This window comes from Cherax quadricarinatus, chromosome 53, assembly GCF_038502225.1.
Source record: "Cherax quadricarinatus isolate ZL_2023a chromosome 53, ASM3850222v1, whole genome shotgun sequence".
Lineage (NCBI taxonomy): Eukaryota > Metazoa > Arthropoda > Malacostraca > Decapoda > Parastacidae > Cherax > Cherax quadricarinatus.
In genome coordinates, this window is record NC_091344.1 from 28,225,961 (window position 1) to 28,245,571 (window position 19,611).

At 41.0% G+C, this 19,611-nt stretch overlaps 2 protein-coding genes and 1 long non-coding RNA gene across 3 annotated transcripts in view; 1 reads left to right on the plus strand and 2 right to left on the minus strand.

Moving 5' to 3' along the window:
* LOC128692430 (cytochrome P450 4c3-like) overlaps positions 1-16,286 on the plus strand; it is a 71,508-nt gene extending 55,222 nt beyond the window's left edge. Inside the window, exon 4 of the mRNA XM_070096503.1 lies at positions 15,505-16,286. Within this exon, the coding sequence (XP_069952604.1) occupies positions 15,505-15,668 (164 nt within the window). The 3' untranslated portion in view covers positions 15,669-16,286. The remainder of the gene's footprint in view (positions 1-15,504) is intronic.
* LOC128692432 (cytochrome P450 4C1) overlaps positions 1-19,611 on the minus strand; it is a 610,069-nt gene that overhangs the window by 504,431 nt on the left and 86,027 nt on the right. The gene's annotated exons all lie outside the window — the stretch shown is intronic.
* LOC138854271 (uncharacterized) lies at positions 18,679-19,302 on the minus strand. Its single transcript, XR_011393479.1, has 4 exons — positions 19,104-19,302; positions 18,951-19,052; positions 18,798-18,899; positions 18,679-18,746 (listed from the first exon to the last, which is right to left on the minus strand). It is a non-coding gene; the product is annotated as an uncharacterized lncRNA (long non-coding RNA).

Below are 19,611 nucleotides of genomic sequence, written 5' to 3' on the forward strand. Positions count from 1 at the left end.
TAATACCACAGCATGGTTACCATCTGTCACATCATGTATTTTCTGTCTACCAGGTATTGCGGTGAAGGTAAAGGTGGAGAGTCTTGGTTCTTGATCCGAGGAAACGGAATATGGTTGAACATGAGGCTGGAGAGAAAGTGTGACGGGAAAGGAGTGATGGAGAGAAACTTGGTGTTAGGTGGAGTCTTGATCCAAGGAGTAGGAGCATGGGTGGTGCTGGAGGGTGAAGGAGAGGTGATGGTGGTGGAACTGGGAGGGGTATGGACGAGGGACTTAATTACAAATTATAAAAAAAATTCTTGAGATAAATTTCTTTGGAAAAAATTCTTTGAAAATGACTCGGTGCTCCGGGGGCCGAGAGCTAGAGCCGCGAGCGTCTCTAAGACCCGTCACACTGAAAAACCCTTTTTTTGAGGATATCCCTCGAAAGTCACACACCGGTGCCGAAATCACCCGAAATCACCCCCCCCCCAGGCTCGCTTACTTTTTAGGGGGGGGGGATATTTCGAGGGTGACACCGGACGAATCTCCGGCGGCCAGCGTGGCTGTGAAAACTTGCATTTGTGGTTACAGTGGTGCCTATGCTATCCTTCCTATGGTGTATAAATATAGGTAGTTGGATGAATCTTATTGTAGCCAGCTGACCCAGTGACTAACATAACGGTCTGGAGTTGTACGACTCTAACAATGACAGTGACAATGACAGTGACAATGACAGTGACAATGTATATTTCCTTGTAAATCTTGCAATGTGTGGTTTACATGTTATAATTACGTAGAAGGCCACTGGCATTCCTAGGCACTGCGGGCAGACTAATGCTAATACTTACTGTATATTGATATAGGTTATAGAGCAGTACATTTGAACATACATTATTAGATACATACATGATTAGATACATATACAATTAGATACATAAATTAGATACATACATAATTAGATTTATAATAGTGAGGTAGTATAAAACATTTATCAGTATTACAAATGGTAAATTAAATAATTAGATTGGATTTTTCTTGGTATGATACACTGTTCCTGTTAAGGTTCCTGTACTGGAAGAGTATATTAGGCAAACTTATGACTAACTTAAGATTTAATAGGCAATAACTCTAGTAGGAATATTATGTTTAGGTGAGTGTAAGTGTAAATTAGGGGAATTACTGATAACGAGAGTAAGACTAGTATATTGTTTTCGATGTGTTTATGATACAAAAGAATTGAAAATTTGGTGGTTTTCATTTGGTTAGCTGATGATGGGGCGTGATAAGATAAGATAAGATAAGATTTCGTTCGGATTTTTAACCCCGGAGGGTTAGCCACCCAGGATAACCCAAGAAAGTCAGTGCGTTATCGAGGACTGTCTAACTTATTTCCATTGGGGTCCTTGATCTTGTCCCCCAGGATGCGACCCACACCAGTCGACTAACACCCAGGTACCTATTTGCTGCTAGGTGAACAGGACAATAGGTGTAAGGAAACGTGTCGAAATGTTTCCACCCGCCGGGAATCGAACCCGAGACTTCCGTGTGTGAAGCGGGAGCTTTAGCCACCAGGCCACCGGGCGTGTTAGGGAGATAAGATGTTTTTTAACGGTACTTTTGAAAATGTTGGTTGAGTCTGCAGTTATAAAGTTTTCAGGCGGAGAGTTCCAGATTTTAGGCCCTTTCATGTACATCGAATTTCTGTAGATGTTTAGCTGGACACGAGGAATGTCATAGAGATTTTTTTTTTCTGGTATTGTGTCTATGGCTCCTGTTGCAACTATCAAGAGAGTGTTCTAGTTCAGGGTTAATATTAGAATTTATGGTTCTGTAAATGTAGGTTACACAGTAGTAGGTGTGTGAATGTTATGTACAGTAAGTTTAGGTCTTTGAAGAGTGGGGGGCGGGGGTCGTCTAGCATTGGCTTTCTGCTGGGTTATTATTGGCTTTAGGTGAGTTGCCGCTGTTGATTCCCAAGCGCAGTTAGTATAGGTGAGGCAGGGATAGATGAGTGAATAGTATAGTGTGAGTAACGTATCTTGGAGAGGATCCCAACTGACTGGATACTTCTTTTTTTGTTATTTGATCGATATGGGTGCTGAATTTCAGGTTGCTGTCAAGGTGCAGTCCCAGGAATTTACCCTTATTACGTTTAGCAATTAGAGTTGTCAATGGTTATGTTCATCTGGGCAACACATATTCTGTTCCCAAACATAATGTAGACGATTTTTCAGTATTAAGTGTAAGTTTATTAGCACTCATCCAGGTCGACATTTACAAGCTCATCGTTAACAATAGTGTTGAATGAAGCAAGATTAGGGTAGGAGATGACATAAGTTGTGTCATCAACAAAGAGAATAGTTTAAAGGTTATACATCAATGATCATCTTATAGTATCACAATAGGACGATCATTGATGTATAAAAGGAAGAGCAGGGGACCAAGGACACTTCCCTATGGCACTCCAGTATCCAGTGGTCTTATTAATGAGGTTGTGCCCTTAATAGAGACGTATTGTTGCCTGTTAGTAAAGTCGGATTTGTTAGGTAAGACACATATGCAACAGTTAGGTATCTTTATTTCGAAACGTTTCGCCTACACAGTAGGCTTCTTCAGTCGAGTACAGAAAAGTTGATAGAAGCAGAAGATACTTGAAGACGATGTAATCAGTCCATCACCCTTAAAGTTTTGAGGTGGTCAGTCCCTCAGTCTGGAGAAGAACATTGTTCCATGGAATGAAACAATATGGAGATGAAGTGACAGGATGGAGCCTTTTATAGCGCCAGGAGGTGAGACGTAGGTCACTAGGAGAGGTAAGAACTCAGATGTTGGGAGGACAGGTCCCTCTCAAAGTCGGATTTGAAATATGTAAGTGCGTGGCCTCTTATGCCACAATGATCAGGTTTGTGGACTAGGATGTTGTGGTCAACTGTATAAAAGGTTTTATTTGGTCGATGGATATTCGTTTTTTTCAAGTACTGTGCAAAGCAGGTCTAGCATTTTTACAATTGCGTCGTTTGTGCTTTTGCTTTTCCTGAAGCCAAATTGGAAGGGGTTGAGGATGCTTTGTGTTGTTATAAAGGAATATAATGTGCACAAGTTTCTCAAAAATTTTGGATAGCAACGGTAAGAGTGATACTGGCCTGTAGTTCTTTACTTCTGTGGGGTCACCACCTTTATATATTAGTGTAACCCTTGCTGTCTTGAGTAGTGTCGGGAAAGTACTGGTTTCTAGTGATCTGTTGAAGAGTAATGAAATAGTAGGGAAAGACCATGAACGGCTCGTTTATACAATAATGGAGGAACTTAAGTCAGATTTTCTGATTTTTTAAGTGACTTAATAATCGTGGTGACTTCTGTGGGCTCGGTTGGTGCAAGATTGGGAAATTCCCAAGTAATCGCTTGCTCAGGCATTAGTACCTGGGATTTTGCTGGCGAGATTTGATCTTGTGGTTGGGAAAATGTCATTTATCTTGTTAACTGTATCAACAGGCTGTAGTTGGGTTTCATTTGGTTTAGTTAGGACATTATCCGCGGGTTCAATCACCACCTGTGGTATGGTTTGTTTACAATCGTATCATTACGATTTCGTGAGTTAAGAACATAAGAACATAAGAAAGAAGGAACACTGCAACAGGCCTACTGACCCATGTGGTGCAGGTCCATGTTCCATCCCACCCCCCGGATTAGCCAAATGACCCACCCAGTCCGGTCACCTTCACTCAAGGAAGGAGCACGGCACCAGACCCAGCAGTACAAGCTAGTCCGGTCCAACTTACACCCACCCACACCCACTCATGTATTTGTCTAACCTATTTTTAAAATTACACAACGTTTTAGCCTCAATAACTTATTTTTTCCAACTTGAAACCATTGCTGCGAGTCCTGTCTTGGCTGGAAATTTTCAGCACGTTATTTACATTCCTTTATTTATTCCTGTTTTCCATTTATACACCTCGATCATATTCCCCTTTCGAGAGAGTGCAGATTCAGGGCCCTCAGTCTATCCTCGTAGGGAAGATTTCTGATACATGGGATCATCTTTGTCATCCTCCTCTGTACATTTTCCTGAGCATTTATATGCATTCTGTAATACGGTGACCAGAACTGAGCAGCATAGTCTAAATGAGGCCTAACCAAGGATATATAGAGTTGAAGAACAACCTGAGGACTTCTATTATTTATACTTCTAGATATGAAGCCAAGAACTCTGTTAGCTTTATTGCGAACACTAATGCATTGTTGTCTTGGTTTTAGATTACTGCTAACCAGAACTCCTAAATCCTTTTCGCAATCAGTAGTATTAAGGTCTACACTATTTAGTTTATATGTAGCATGGTTATTTTCCTGTCCAACATTTAGAACTTTGCATTTGTCAATATTAAACTGCATCTACCTCTTCTCCGATCATTGCATCAGTCTATTCAAATCATCCTGGAGTACTCTAGTGTCCTCATTAGAATGAATTGGACGGCCTATTTTGGTGTCATCATCAAATTTGCTTATGTCTCTATTTATTCCCTCAACTATGTCGTTTATGTAAATTGTGAACAACAACGGGCCCAACACTGACCCCTGAGGAACACTGCTTGTGACGTGCCCTCATTCTGATTTCTCCCCATTTATGCAAACTCTCTGCTGCCTATTTGTCAGCCATGCTTCTACCCAGGAAAAAATTTCTCCTCCTATTCCGTGTGCCTTAAGCTTCCTCAATACCCTCTGATGTGGAACTCTATCGAAAGCCTTACTGAAGTCCATATACACAGTATCATATTCATTACCATGATCTACCTCCTCAAACACCTTAGTGTAAAAAGTTAGTAAATTCGTAAGACAGGAACGTCCCTTTTTAAAACCGTGTTGAGATTCATTAATCAATCTGTGCCTATCAAGATGGATACGAATTGCTTCGGCAATATTGATTCCATAAATTTTCCCACTATGGAGGTAAGGTTTATTGGTCTATAGTTCGAAGCCAAGGACCTGTCACCTGCCTTGTAAATAGGTATTACATTTGCCATTTTCCACTTATCAGGCACTATGCCAGTTTGTAGTGATATGTTGAAAAGATTAGCCAAAGGTATGCTAAATTCCTCATTACATTCCTTTAACACCCTTGCAAACAGTTCATCAGGGCCTGGGAATTTGTTAGGTTTTAGTTTCTCTATTTGTCTGAGGACCATGTCACTAGTTACCACAGTCGTGCATAGTGTATTATCGTCCTGTTCTACATAATCTATTATTTCAGGAATATCGCTAGTATTTCCCTGGGTGAAAAGTGAGAGGAAGTAGGTATTGAGAATTTCACACATTTGCTTATCACTGTCAGTAATCTGACCAGAGTTACTCTTAAGTGGGCCAATCTTGTCTCTAATCTTACTTCTGTATACCTGAAAGAACCCTTTTGGGTTAGTCTTTGAATCCCTTGCGACCTTAGCCTCATCGAGTTGCAGAAGTTGGTGAACGAGTTTGGTAGGGTATATAAAAGATGGAAATGTGAACATAGGAAAGAGCAAAGTGATGAGAATAACAAAACATTTGAGTAAAGAAAAATTGGATATCAGATTGAAGGAAGGAAGTATGGAAAAGTGAATATATTCAGGTATTTGAGAGTGGAATTGTCAGCATATGGGTCTATGAAAGACGAGTTGATCCTGCAACTGATGAGGGGTAAAAGATGAGTGGAGCAATCAGGAATCTGTCGAGACAAAGAACTTTATCCATGGAAGCAAAGGAGGGAATGTATGAGAGTATAGTTATACCAACGCTGTTAAATAGGTGTGAAGCATGGGTGGTGAATGTTGCAACAAGGAGAAGGCTGGAGGCATTGGAGATGTCATGTATGAGGGCAATGTGTGGTGTGAATATAATGCAGAGAATACGTTGCGTGGAGATTAGGTGTGCAGGTTTTAAAACTATTATCCAGAGGGCAAAGGAGGGGTTATAAATCTGTAGTGGGAGGAAGGCGAGGTAGGTGTCGTTCTAGGAAGGGTTGGAGGGAGGGGGTGAAGGAGTTTTTGTGTATGAAGAGCTTGGACTTCCAGAAAGCGTGTGTGTGTGTGTGTGTGTGTGTGTGTGTGTGTGTGTGTGTGTGTGTGTGTGTGTGTGTGTGCTAGATAGGAGCCAGTGGAGACGACAGATTTTTATGATTTAGCTTGATGATGGAATGTGAGCAAAGTAACATTTATGAAGGGATTCAGGGAAGCCAATCAGGTGAACTTGTAGGCGGGAAGTAAGATGCCATCGCTCTGATGGACGGGTGTTGATATGTTGCAGTTTTTTAACTGTAGTGTAAGTGCACCTCTAACAAGACAGTGATGGAGTGAATGTTGAAAATGTTTCATCTATTTCAGGTTACCCCGCCTCGGTGGGAAACGGCCGATGTGCTATGAAGAAAATATTTAAGCTGGTATGCAATATTAATATATTAAAAACATCAGCTGGTTTCGACCTTTTTTCACTTATACAGTGAAATGGCCGATACTCGCTGATTCCGATATCGATTCCTTTGCAAATCCCTAAATATGTTTTCCTGAATAACTCAAACTGGCGAGGGAGACCTTAAGAGCAAGAAGAATAAGTAGATTAAACATATTGTTTACCATAAATCAGCGAAAATCAATCTGAGTACAGCGAGACAAATAAATATCATTTATCTGAAGTAAAATTAATTATATTAAAATTGATATATGATATTTCATAGAATTTACAACAAAAATATTACTTTAGATTATGTAAAGTGAGGTATGAAAGCCCTGGATTTTCAAGGTGTGAACGATAATTCATTCTCCCTCTTGTTTCTTTATATCCAATGCCGAATGAGCAGTGAAAAAATTTTCATAAAATCTGCAAAACTCAGTCAGAAAGTAACAAGTTATTAGGTTAGATGAGGCTTCTGTTAGGTTAGGTTAGGTGAGGCTTCTGTTAGGTTAGGTTAGGTGAGGCTTCTGTTAGGTTAGGTTAGGTGAGGCTTCTGTTAGGTTAGGTTAGGTGAGGCTTCTGTTAGGTTAGGTTAGGTGAGGCTTCTGTTAGGTTAGGTTAGGTGAGGCTTCTGTTAGGTTAGGTTAGATGAGGCTTCTGTTAGGTTAGGTTAGGTGAGGCTTCTGTTAGGTTAGGTGAGGTGAGGCTTCTGTTAGGTTAGGTTAGGTGAGGCTTCTGTTAGGTTAGGTTAGGTGAGGCTTCTGTTAGGTTAGGTTAGGTGAGGCTTCTGTTAGGTTAGGTTAGGTGAGGCTTCTGTTAGGTTAGGTTAGGTGAGGCTTCTGTTAGGTTAGGTTAGGTGAGGCTTCTGTTAGGTTAGGTTAGGTGAGGCTTCTGTTAGGTTAGGTTAGGTGAGGCTTCTGTTAGGTTAGGTTAGGTGAGGCTTCTGTTAGGTTAGGTTAGGTGAGGCTTCTGTTAGGTTAGGTGAGGCTTCTGTTAGGTTAGGTTAGGTGAGGCTTCTGTTAGGTTAGGTTAGGTGAGGCTTCTGTTAGGTTAGGTGAGGCTTCTGTTAGGTTAGGTTAGATGAGGCTTCTGTTAGGTTAGGTTAGGTGAGGCTTCTGTTAGGTTAGGCGAGGCTTTTGTTGGGTTAGGTTAGGTTAGGTGAGGCTTCTGTTAGGTTAGGTGAGGCTTCTGTTAGGTTAGGTTAGATGAGGCTTCTGTTAGGTTAGGTTAGGTGAGGCTTCTGTTAGGTTAGGTGAGGCTTCTGTTAGGTGAGACTTCTGTTAGGTTAGGTTAGGTTAGGTGAGGCTTCTGCTAGTTTAGGTTAGGCTTCTGTTAGGTTAGGTGAGGCTTCTGTTAGGTTAGGTGAGGCTTCTGTTAGGTTAGGTGAGGCTTCTGTTAGGTAGGTGAGGCTTCTGTTAGGTAGGTGAGGCTTCTGTTAGGTAGGTGAGGCTTCTGTTAGGATAGGTTAGGTGAGGCTTCTGTTAGGTTATGTTAAGTGAGGCTTCTGTTAGGTTAGGTTAGGTGAGGCTTCTGTTATGTGTGGTCAAAAAATATTTTTTATATATTACTGTCCAAAGGAAAACATAGATATCAATCAGATTTTTTTTGAAGTAACATCCATCGACCTAATAAAAGCCTTTTATACATTAGACCATAACATCCTAGTCCACAAACCTGATCATTGTGGCATAAGAGGCCACGCACTTACATATTTCAAATCCTACCTTACTAACAGGCAACAATACGTCTCTATTAGGTGTGGAGTTAAATGACAAAGAATCAAACACAAAGTGGGAGTTGTCACAGTTGCTTTTAGCTGATGACACTGTGCTTTTGGGAGACTCTGAAGAGAAGTTGCAGAGGTTGGTGGATGAATTTGATAGGGTATGTAAAAGAAGAAAATTAAAAGTGAATATAGGAAAGAGTAAGGTTATGAGGATAACTAAAAGAAGATGTGATGAAAGATTGGATATCAGATTGGAGGGAGAAAGTATGGAGGAGGTGAATATATTCAGATATTTGGGAGTGGACGTGTCAGCAGATGGGTCTATGAAGGATGAAGTGAATCATAGAATTGATGAGGGGGAAAGGGTGAGCGGTGCACTTAGGAGTCTGTGGAGACAAAGAACTAGGTCCATGGAACCAAAGAGGGGAATGTATAAGAGTATAGTTTTACCAACGGTCTTATATGGGCGTGATGAATGTTGATGGAGGAAGTGGAGATGTCATGTCTAAGGGCATGTGGTGTGAATATAATGCAGATAATTTATAGTTTGGAAGTTAGGAGGAGGTGCAAGATTGCCAAAACTGTTGTCCAGAGGGCTGAGGAAGGGTGGGTTGAGGTGGTTCGGACATGAAGAGAGAATGGAACGAAACAGAATAACTTCGATATGTATAAATCGGTAGGGGAGGGAAGGTGGGGCAGGGGTCGGCCTAGGAAAGGTTGGAGGTAGGGGGTAAAGGAGGTTTCGTGTGCTAGGGGCTTGGACTTCCTGCAAGCATGCGTGAGCGTATTTGATAGGAGTGAATGGAGACAAATGGTTTTAATACTTGACGTGCTGTTGGGGTGTGAACAAAGTAACATTTATGAAGGGATTCAGGGAAACCAGCAAGCCGGACTTGAGTCCTGGAGATGGGAAGTACAGTGTCTGTTCTTCTACAGATTTAAATGCTCTCCATGTCATTCTACTTTGATCCATTCTCTCTAAATGACCAAACCACCTCAACAACTCCTCTTCAGCCCTCTGACTAATACTTTTATTAACTCCACACCTTCTCCTAATTTCCACACTCCGAATTTTCTGCATAATATTTACACCACACATTGCCCTTAGACAGGACATCTCCACTGCCTCCGCCTCCTCGCTGCTGCATTCATAACCCAAGCTTCACACCCATATAAGAGTGTTGGTACTACTATACTTTCATACATTCCCTTCTTTGCATCCATAGATAACGTTTTTTGACTCCACATATACCTCAATGCAACACTCACTTTTTTCCCTCGTCAATTGTATGATTAACCTCATCCTTCATAAATCCATCCGCCGACACGTCAACTCCCAAGTATCTGAAAACATTCACTTCTTCCATACTCCTCCTCCCCAATTTGATATCCAATTTTTCTTTATCTAAATCATTTGATACCCTCATCACCTTACTCTTTTCTATGTTCACTTTCAACTTTCTACCTTTACACACACTCCCAAACTCATCCCCTAACTTTCGCAATTTTTCTTTAGAATCTCCCATAAGCACAGTATCATCAGCAAAAAGTAACTGTGTCAATTTCCATTTTGTATTTGATTCCCCATAATTTAATCCCACCCCTCTCCCGAACACCCTAGCATTTACTTCTTTTACAACCCCATCTATAAATATATTAAACAACCATGGTGACATTACACATCCCTGTCTAAGACCTACTTTTACCGGGAAGTAGTCTCCCTCTCTTCTACACACCCTAACCTGAGCCTCACTATCCTCATAAAAACTCTTTACAGCATTTAGTAACTTACCACCTATTCCATATACTTGCAACATCTGCCACATTGCTCCCCTATCTACTCTATCATATGCCTTTTCCAAATCCATAAATGCAATAAAAACTTCCCTACCTTTATCTAAATACTGTTCACATATATGCTTCAATGTAAACACTTGATCTACACATCCCCTACCCACTCTAAAACCTCCTTGCTCATCCGCAATCCTACATTCTGTCTTACCTCTAATTCTTTCAATTATAACCCTACCGTACACTTTTCCTGGTATACTCAGTAAACTTATTCCTCTATAATTTTTACAATCTCTTTGGTCCCCCTTCCCTTTATATAAAGGGACTATACATGCTCTCCGCCAATCCCTAGGTACCTTCCCCTCTTTCATACATTTATTAAACAAAAGTACCAACCACTCCAACGCTATATCCCCCCCTGCTTTTAAAATTTGTCATGATCCCATCAGTTCCAGCTGCTTTACCCCCTTTCATTCTACGTAATGCCTCACGTACCTCCCCCACACTCACATTTTCTTCCTCAACATTTAAAAGTTCCTCAAAATATTCTCGCCATCTACCTAATACCTCCCTCTCCCCATCTACTAACTCCCCTACTCTGTTTTTAACTGACAAATCCATACGAAATGATTGTGTCGATGCATGGACTATTTAGAGGCATATGTTATGGAAAAACAATGTGAAATTAATGTTAACGAGGGAGTGACCAGTCAGTGCATCCACCCCCACGTCACGGGGGTGGGTGGAAGAGGCGGGATGTGTAACTAGATGGTGAGTGAACACATTGGTTCAGCAGTGCCCATACCCACATTGTTCATAGTGTACATGGGAAACAAATAAAGTTATGTGTATTGTAAGACAGTGTGAACAATATATAGTGCGCAAGTCCATGTGTATTGTACTTCCCGGGATAACCCCACTCAACAACCTGCGCCTCCCCACCTAATTCCCAGGGGAAGTTTTTCCCTTCCCCTCCCAGCCCCTCAAACTCCACCAGGCCACCACGGTCAAGTTCACTACCTTCCACGCACCATACCTACCCAGCATGTCATATTCCACTCCTATTGTCTAGTCTAGCAGATGGATGCCAACCAGGAGGAAGCAAGCAGCCAGGGAAATGGCACGGTTGGCAATACTAGGAAAGGCAAGTGTCGGTCATGCTTTCAGCTTCGTTGTCTCAACTCGAATGGTTTCCTCCGCAAACACGGTAGTTGCCCTGGTTCAGGATGTCCTCCTGTGGAAAGTGATGATCCAGAGCCACCTCAGGCACCTGAACCCTCTCCAACAGATTTCATCTCATCAGACAATCTCTTGGAAGCAATTAAAGCAACAGGTACCAGGACACTCACACATATTCCCAAAGCAGCTCGTCCACACGCAGCTGGGAAACTTACAGACCTCCTGAAAAAAGTAAACGATGGTTCCACTATCTTAAATGCTCCACCAACCATCAAGGCATGGCACAACTTGCTACTTTTTGGCAATGTCTGCTTAGCTGTGCCGGAAAGAAGGGGAAAGAGGCTAGCCTCAATGATAATTAAATCCTTAAGAGATTTTCCTAGAGTTGATAACCTCATTCGCCTTCCCCGTCAACACAAAAAAGGGAGAGGCAGAACCTCCACTCACTCTACTGACAGTGAAAAAGTCAGAGTCCAGGTGAGCAAGAAAATTGAAGAGGGCAACACAGTGGGGGCAATAAGAATTATTACCAGTGAAGATACAGTTGCTCCCAGGGATGCTGACACGGCTGAAGCACTTAGAGGAAAGCACCCTGCCAGGGAAACCAGTGGCACCAACAGTTCCAACACCTCTGTCCCCACTATGGAACCATTGATAGTGGAAGACTCAGACATTTACAAAGCAATAATGTCGTTCCCATCTGGCTCTGCTGGGGGTTACACTGTAATAAGGCCACAGCATTTAAAGGAAATGGTTAATCCAGTTATTGGGGAAATTGCAGAGACACTGCTTTCAGAGATCACAAGGTTCGTCAACAATTCCTTGGCTGGTCTGATCCCTGATGAAATTAGACCTTTCTTTTTTGGTGCAACACTTTGTGCACTTAAAAAGAAGGATGGAGGAATTCGGCCAATTGCAGTAGGCAACACCTTACGCCGCCTCGTATCCAAAGCTGCTGTCCGAAGTATTCGTGCACAGGCAGCCATGATGCTTCAATCAAACCAGCTTGGCTTTGGGGTCTCTCAAGGAAGTGAAGCAGCGGTTCATGCAACAAGGGCGTATATCAACAACCTGCCTGAGGACAATGCAGTGGTAAAATTAGATTTCAAGAATGCGTTCAATCTCCTGAAAAGAGACGTGGTATTAGCAGCAGTACAAGAACATTTCCCTGGTCTCTTCCCTTTTGTTTCAGCCGGGTATAGCAAGGAATCAGTGCTTCTCGTTGGAGATCATGAAATTACATCATCGGAGGGTGTCCAACAAGGAGATCCTCTTGCACCATTTCTCTTCTGTATAGCAGTTAGGGAAATCACAGTCAGACTGACCAGCGAGCTAAACATCTGGTTCCTAGATGACGGCACACTAGCAGGTACAAAAGAGTCCCTCCTACATGACCTTACACAGGTAATGACACGGGGACAGGAAATGGGTCTCATCCTGAATCCATCCAAATGTGAAATCATCTCAGTCAGTCAACAAGTGATAAATGCAGTGAGATCAAAACTACCAGGAGCAGCAGTCATTGCCCCCACAAATAGTGTCTTGCTAGGAGCACCTCTGGGAAGCAATGCCATTGACACAATTCTCAGGAAGAAATTGGAAGAGTTAAGGAGAATGGAACAACGAATAGGCAATCTGGACACCCACGATGCCTTGTACCTTCTCACAAAGTGCTTGAGTCTGCCCAGGTTGACATATTTCCTAAGATGTGCACCTTCATATGATAACCCTATACTGCACGAATATGACAGTATTCTGAGGCAGATTTTTACGAAAGTACTTAACCTTACTCTAGAAGACGGGCAGTGGAACCAAGCTACACTTCCAGTCAGACTAGGAGGCATTGGTGTCCGCAAGTAATCACAGATTGCGTTACCTGCTTTTCTGTCCTCGTGTATTGCATCCAGAGAGCTTGTAGCAGCGATTCTCCCTGAACATCTTAGGGACAAGATAGGAGTCCAGGACCAAAAATTCATTGACGGAGCAATGATCTGGGATAATCTAACGGGCTCTGGAGCCAGACCTGCTCCCCCCAACAACTACAAACAATCGCACTGGGATGGTCCAATAGTGGAAAATATTGCCTCAACAATGCTTCAGAGTGTGTCAGGGAAGGATAGAGCCCGCCTCCTGGCAGTGAGAGCCCCTCATGCTGGGGACTTTCTGTTGGCTGTTCCCAACTCCAGCCTTGGCACACGTCTCGACCCACAGACCATCCGCATCGGTGTTGCCCTTCGACTTGCCGCCCCTATTCTCGCCGAACACAGGTGTATTTGTGGCAGTGAAGCAGCAGACCGATTCAGGTACCATGGTCTTGTGTGCCGTAAATCCGAGGGAAAGATTGCAAGACATGAGGAGGTTAATAACATTATCAAGAGGAGCCTCACAACAGCTGGATGCCCAGCAGTAAGGGAGCCACCCCAACTATGCAGATCTGATGGCAGCCAGAAGCGTCCAGATGGTATCACCCTTCAAGCCCGGACAGATGGGAAGCAGGTGGTGTGGGACTATACATGTGCATCTACCTTGGCTGATACCTATCTCCAATACACCAGGGAGGAAGGAGGGGCAGCTGCCAGCTTCAGGGAGTCCCAAAAGTCTAGAAAATATGGAGAACTTGCCCATCATTATATGTTTGTTCCCATAGGCTCAGAGACCCTTGGCTCATGGGGAAAGAGTACATCTAAATTCCTTAAGGAGCTGGGAAAAAGACTCATCAGGGTAACTAGAGATCCCAGGGCAGCTAGTTTTCTGTTCCAGCGGCTCAGTGCGGCTGTTCAAAGGGGTAATGCCTGCTGTATTTTGGGCACACGCCCCAGCTCTGAGGAGCTGGATGAGATTTTCGCCTTATAATCGGTGATACACACGTAACAACATGTACCGTATATGTCACCTTTATATCAATAATGTATCTCTTAAATCTTCTGTGCCATATTATGTAATAAAATATTCCTATTAGTAAAAAAAATAAATATGAAAAGATGGGGTGGTAGGGGAAGTGGAATATTCAAACGGCTTCAGGAAGAAATCCAAATATTTTTCCTTGAAGCCTTTTTATCCACTTCTCCGAGGCTATGGGTCCCACAATTTACACCAGTGGACCCCACTATATATATATATATATATATATATATATATATATATATATATATATATATATATATATATATATATATATATATATATATATATATATATATATATATATATATATATATATATATATATATATGTATATATATATATGTCTTTTCTAAAATATTCTCATATTCTCTTATACGTTTAAAGATGTATATTTTTTCATTCATGTTAATGTAAAAAATCAATAATTTAGTACCAAAAGAACCTTAGGAGCTTACCTAACATTTTTATAACAAGCTCAATTTAATTTTGGCTAATCCAACTAAATATATTTTAGATAAGTTTACAATAATTTAATAATAAATATTGAAAATATTTTTTTCGTTAGGTTCAGAATGATTTTTGTGAAATTATTGCATAAGCAAATTTTCGCTTACGTTATTCGGCAAGAAGAGCGTTGCTATTTAATCCAAAACTGAAAATTTTACCTATTCGGCACGGCACATATATGCAAATAATCACTGAGAAAATGTGAGAAATCACGAATGCGCTTGTAAGTTCACTATTTTTTCACATTAGTTGTTCAGCATATTGTGATATCACCTGTTTACTGTGATCTAGTTATATATATATATATATATATATATATATATATATATATATATATATATATATATATATATATATAATGTCGTGCCGAATAGACAGAACTTGCGATCTTGGCTTAAATATCAACGCTCATCTTGCCATATAGGACAAGCGAAAATTTGTGTATGCAATAATTTCGCTAAAATCATTCTGAACCTAACGAAAAAAAAATATTTTACTGTGTTTGTTTAGTATTAAATTATTGTAAACAAATCTAAAATATATTTAGTTGGGTTAGGCTAAAATAAATTTTTCTTGTTATAATAAGGTTAGATAAGTTTTCTAAGATTCTTTTGGAGCAAAATTTATTTTTTTTACATTAACATTAATGACAAAAATATATCTTTAAACGTATAAGAGAAAATTTTAGAAAGAACTTCATTTTAAATGAGTTCTTGCTAATTGACCAGTTTTACATATTCGGCACGACATTATATATATATATATATATATATATATATATATATATATATATATATATATATATATATATATATATATATATATATATATATATATGCACTTGAAATTTTATTAAGAAACATATTTATTTCTCTGAATATTGCTTTCCTAGTTATTTCTTAGTCAAAGTTCGAGTTATGAATATGTGTAACATTGAAAGAAAATCATATTTCTAGCTAATCTATGTATTTTTGTCTCATTGCATATTTCATCAGGTCAAAAGTTTGCAATGATGGAGTTAAAAATCATAGTGAGCATCATCTTCAGAAGATTCAGGGTGGAGAGCATCATACCCAGAGACCAACTGCAGCTTGTCGCTGAAGGTATTCTTAGACCTAAACATGGCAGCCTGGTCAAGATCTTTCCCAGGACAAAGTAAGAAGTGGAGAGCATCAAGAAACACCAGATTAAATTATTCAAGACAGGAATAACAGTAGTAATATTCTGGCTTTAAAAATGCATTACTATACTGCTGACTGCAGATCTTTGATGACGTTTTGGTCTATTTGTTAAGGACGATGTTAGCTAGCAACTAAAAGTTTGAATGAGGAAATACATCTAAGTTTTATATTTAACAACACAAAACTTGATATTGCTTAAGATGTTCTTCATCTACAAGGTGAAGAACATCTTAACATTGGTAATGTGCCCTGCACTGGAGATAAAGCCATGTTAACATTTTAACCTTGGTAATGTGGCTGACACTGGAGATACAAAACCACGTTAACATTTTAACCTTGGTAATGTGGCTGACACTGGAGATATAAAACCACGTTAACATTTTAACCTTGGTAATGTGGCTGACACTGGAGATACAAAGCCACGTTAACATCTTAGCCTTGATAATGTGGCTGACACTGGAGATACAAACCAACGTTAACATCTTAGCCTTGATAATGTGGCTGACACTGGAGATACAAAGCCACGTTAACATCTTAACCTTGATAATGTGGCTGACACTGGAGATACAAACCAACGTTAACATCTTAGCCTTGAAAATGTGGCTGTTAACATTTTAACCTTGGTAATGTGGCTGACACTGGAGATACAAAGCCACGTTAACATTTTAACCTTGGTAATGTGGCTGACACTGGAGATACAAAGCCACGTTAACATTTTAACCTTGGTAATGTGGCTGACACTGGAGATACAAAGCCACGTTAACATCTTAGCCTTGATAATGTGGCTGACACTGGAGATACAAAGCCACGTTAACATCTTAACCTTGATAATGTGGCTGACACTGGAGATACAAAGCCACGTTAACATCTTAACCTTGATAATGTGGCTGACACTGGAGATACAAAGCCACGTTAACATCTTAACCTTGATAATGTGGCTGACACTGGAGATACAAAGCCACGTTAACATCTTAACCTTGATAATGTGGCTGACACTGGAGATACAAAGCCACGTTAACATCTTAACCTTGATAATGTGGCTGACACTGGAGATACAAAGCCACGTTAACATCTTAGCCTTGATAATGTGGCTGACACTGGAGATACAAAGCCACGTTAACATCTTAGCCTTGATAATGTGGCTGACACTGGAGATACAAAGCCACGTTAACATCTTAACCTTGGTAATGTGGCTGCCACTGGAGATACAAAGCCACGTTAACATCTTGGTAATGTGGCTGCCACTGGAGATACAAAGCCACGTTAACATCTTAACCTTGGTAATGTGGCTGCCACTGGAGATACAAAGCCACGTTAACATCTTAACCTTGGTAATGTTGCTGCCACTGGAGATACAAAGCCACGTTAACATCTTAACCTTGGTAATGTGGCTGACACTGGAGATACAAAGCCACGTTAACATCTTAACCTTGGTAATGTGGCTGACACTGGAGATACAAAGCCACGTTAACATCTTAACCTTGGTAATGTGGCTGCCACTGGAGATACAAAGCCACGTTAACATCTTAACCTTGGTAATGTGGCTGCCACTGGAGATACAAAAGTTAACATCTTAACCCACGTTAACATCTTAACCTTGGTAATGTGGCTGCCACTGGAGATACAAAGCCACGTTAACATCTTAACCTTGGTAATGTGGCTGACACTGGAGATACAAAGCCACGTTAACATCTTAACCTTGGTAATGTGGCTGACACTGGAGATACAAAGCCACGTTAACATCTTAACCTTGGTAATGTGGCTGACACTGGAGATACAAAGCCACGTTAACATCTTAACCTTGGTAATGTGGCTGCCACTGGAGATACAAAGCCACGTTAACATCTTAACCTTGGTAATGTGGCTGCCACTGGAGATACAAAGCCACGTTAACATCTTAACCTTGGTAATGTGGCTGACACTGGAGATACAAAGCCACGTTAACATCTTAACCTTGGTAATGTGGCTGCCACTGGAGATACAAAGCCACGTTAACATCTTAACCTTGGTAATGTGGCTGCCACTGGAGATACAAAGCCACGTTAACATCTTAACCTTGGTAATGTGCCACTGGAGATACAAAGCCACGTTAACATCTTAACCTTGGTAATGTGGCTGACACTGGAGATACAAAGCCACGTTAACATCTTAACCTTGGTAATGTGGCTGACACTGGAGATACAAAGCCACGTTAACATCTTAACCTTGGTAATGTGGCTGCCACTGGAGATGCCACGTTAACATCTTAACCTTGTAACACTGGAGATACAAAGCCACGTTAACATCTTAACCTTGGTAATGTGGCTGACACTGGAGATACAAAGCCACGTTAACATCTTAACCTTGGTAATGTGGCTGACACTGGAGATACAAAGCCACGTTAACATCTTAACCTTGGTAATGTGGCTGACACTGGAGATACAAAGCCACGTTAACATCTTAACCTTGGTAATGTGGCTGACACTGGAGATACAAAGCCACGTTAACATCTTAACCTTGGTAATGTGGCTGACACTGGAGATACAAAGCCACGTTAACATCTTAACCTTGGTAATGTGGCTGACACTGGAGATACAAAGCCACGTTAACATCTTAACCTTGGTAATGTGGCTGACACTGGAGATACAAAGCCACGTTAACATCTTAACCTTGGTAATGTGGCTGACACTGGAGATACAAAGCCACGTTAACATCTTAACCTTGGTAATGTGGCTGACACTGGAGATACAAAGCCACGTTAACATCTTAACCTTGGTAATGTGGCTGACACTGGAGATACAAAGCCACGTTAACATCTTAACCTTGGTAATGTGGCTGACACTGGAGATACAAAGCCACGTTAACATCTTAACCTTGGTAATGTGGCTGACACTGGAGATACAAAGCCACGTTAACATCTTAACCTTGGTAATGTGGCTGCCACTGGAGATACAAAGCCACGTTAACATCTTAACCTTGGTAATGTGGCTGACACTGGAGATACAAAGCCACGTTAACATCTTAACCTTGATAATGTGGCTGACACTGGAGATACAAAGCCACGTTAACATCTTAACCTTGGTAATGTGGCTGACACTGGAGATACAAAGCCACGTTAACATCTTAACCTTGATAATGTGGCTGACACTGGAGATACAAAGCCACGTTAACATCTTAACCTTGATAATGTGGCTGACACTGGAGATACAAAGCCACGTTAACATCTTAACCTTGGTAATGTGGCTGACACTGGAGATACAAAGCCACGTTAACATCTTAACCTTGATAATGTGGCTGACACTGGAGATACAAAGCCACGTTAACATCTTAACCTTGATAATGTGGCTGACACTGGAGATACAAAGCCACGTTAACATCTTAACCTTGGTAATGTGGCTGACACTGGAGATACAAAGCCACGTTAACATCTTAACCTTGATAATGTGGCTGACACTGGAGATACAAAGCCACGTTAACATCTTAACCTTGATAATGTGGCTGACACTGGAGATACAAAGCCACGTTAACATCTTAACCTTGGTAATGTGGCTGACACTGGAGATACAAAGCCACGTTAACATCTTAACCTTGGTAATGTGGCTGACACTGGAGATACAAAGCCACGTTAACATCTTAACCTTGGTAATGTGGCTGACACTGGAGATACAAAGCCACGTTAACATCTTAACCTTGGTAATGTGGCTGACACTGGAGATACAAAGCCACGTTAACATCTTAACCTTGGTAATGTGGCTGACACTGGAGATACAAAGCCACGTTAACATCTTAACCTTGGTAATGTGGCTGACACTGGAGATACAAAGCCACGTTAACATCTTAACCTTGGTAATGTGGCTGACACTGGAGATACAAAGCCACGTTAACATCTTAACCTTGGTAATGTGGCTGACACTGGAGATACAAAGCCACGTTAACATCTTA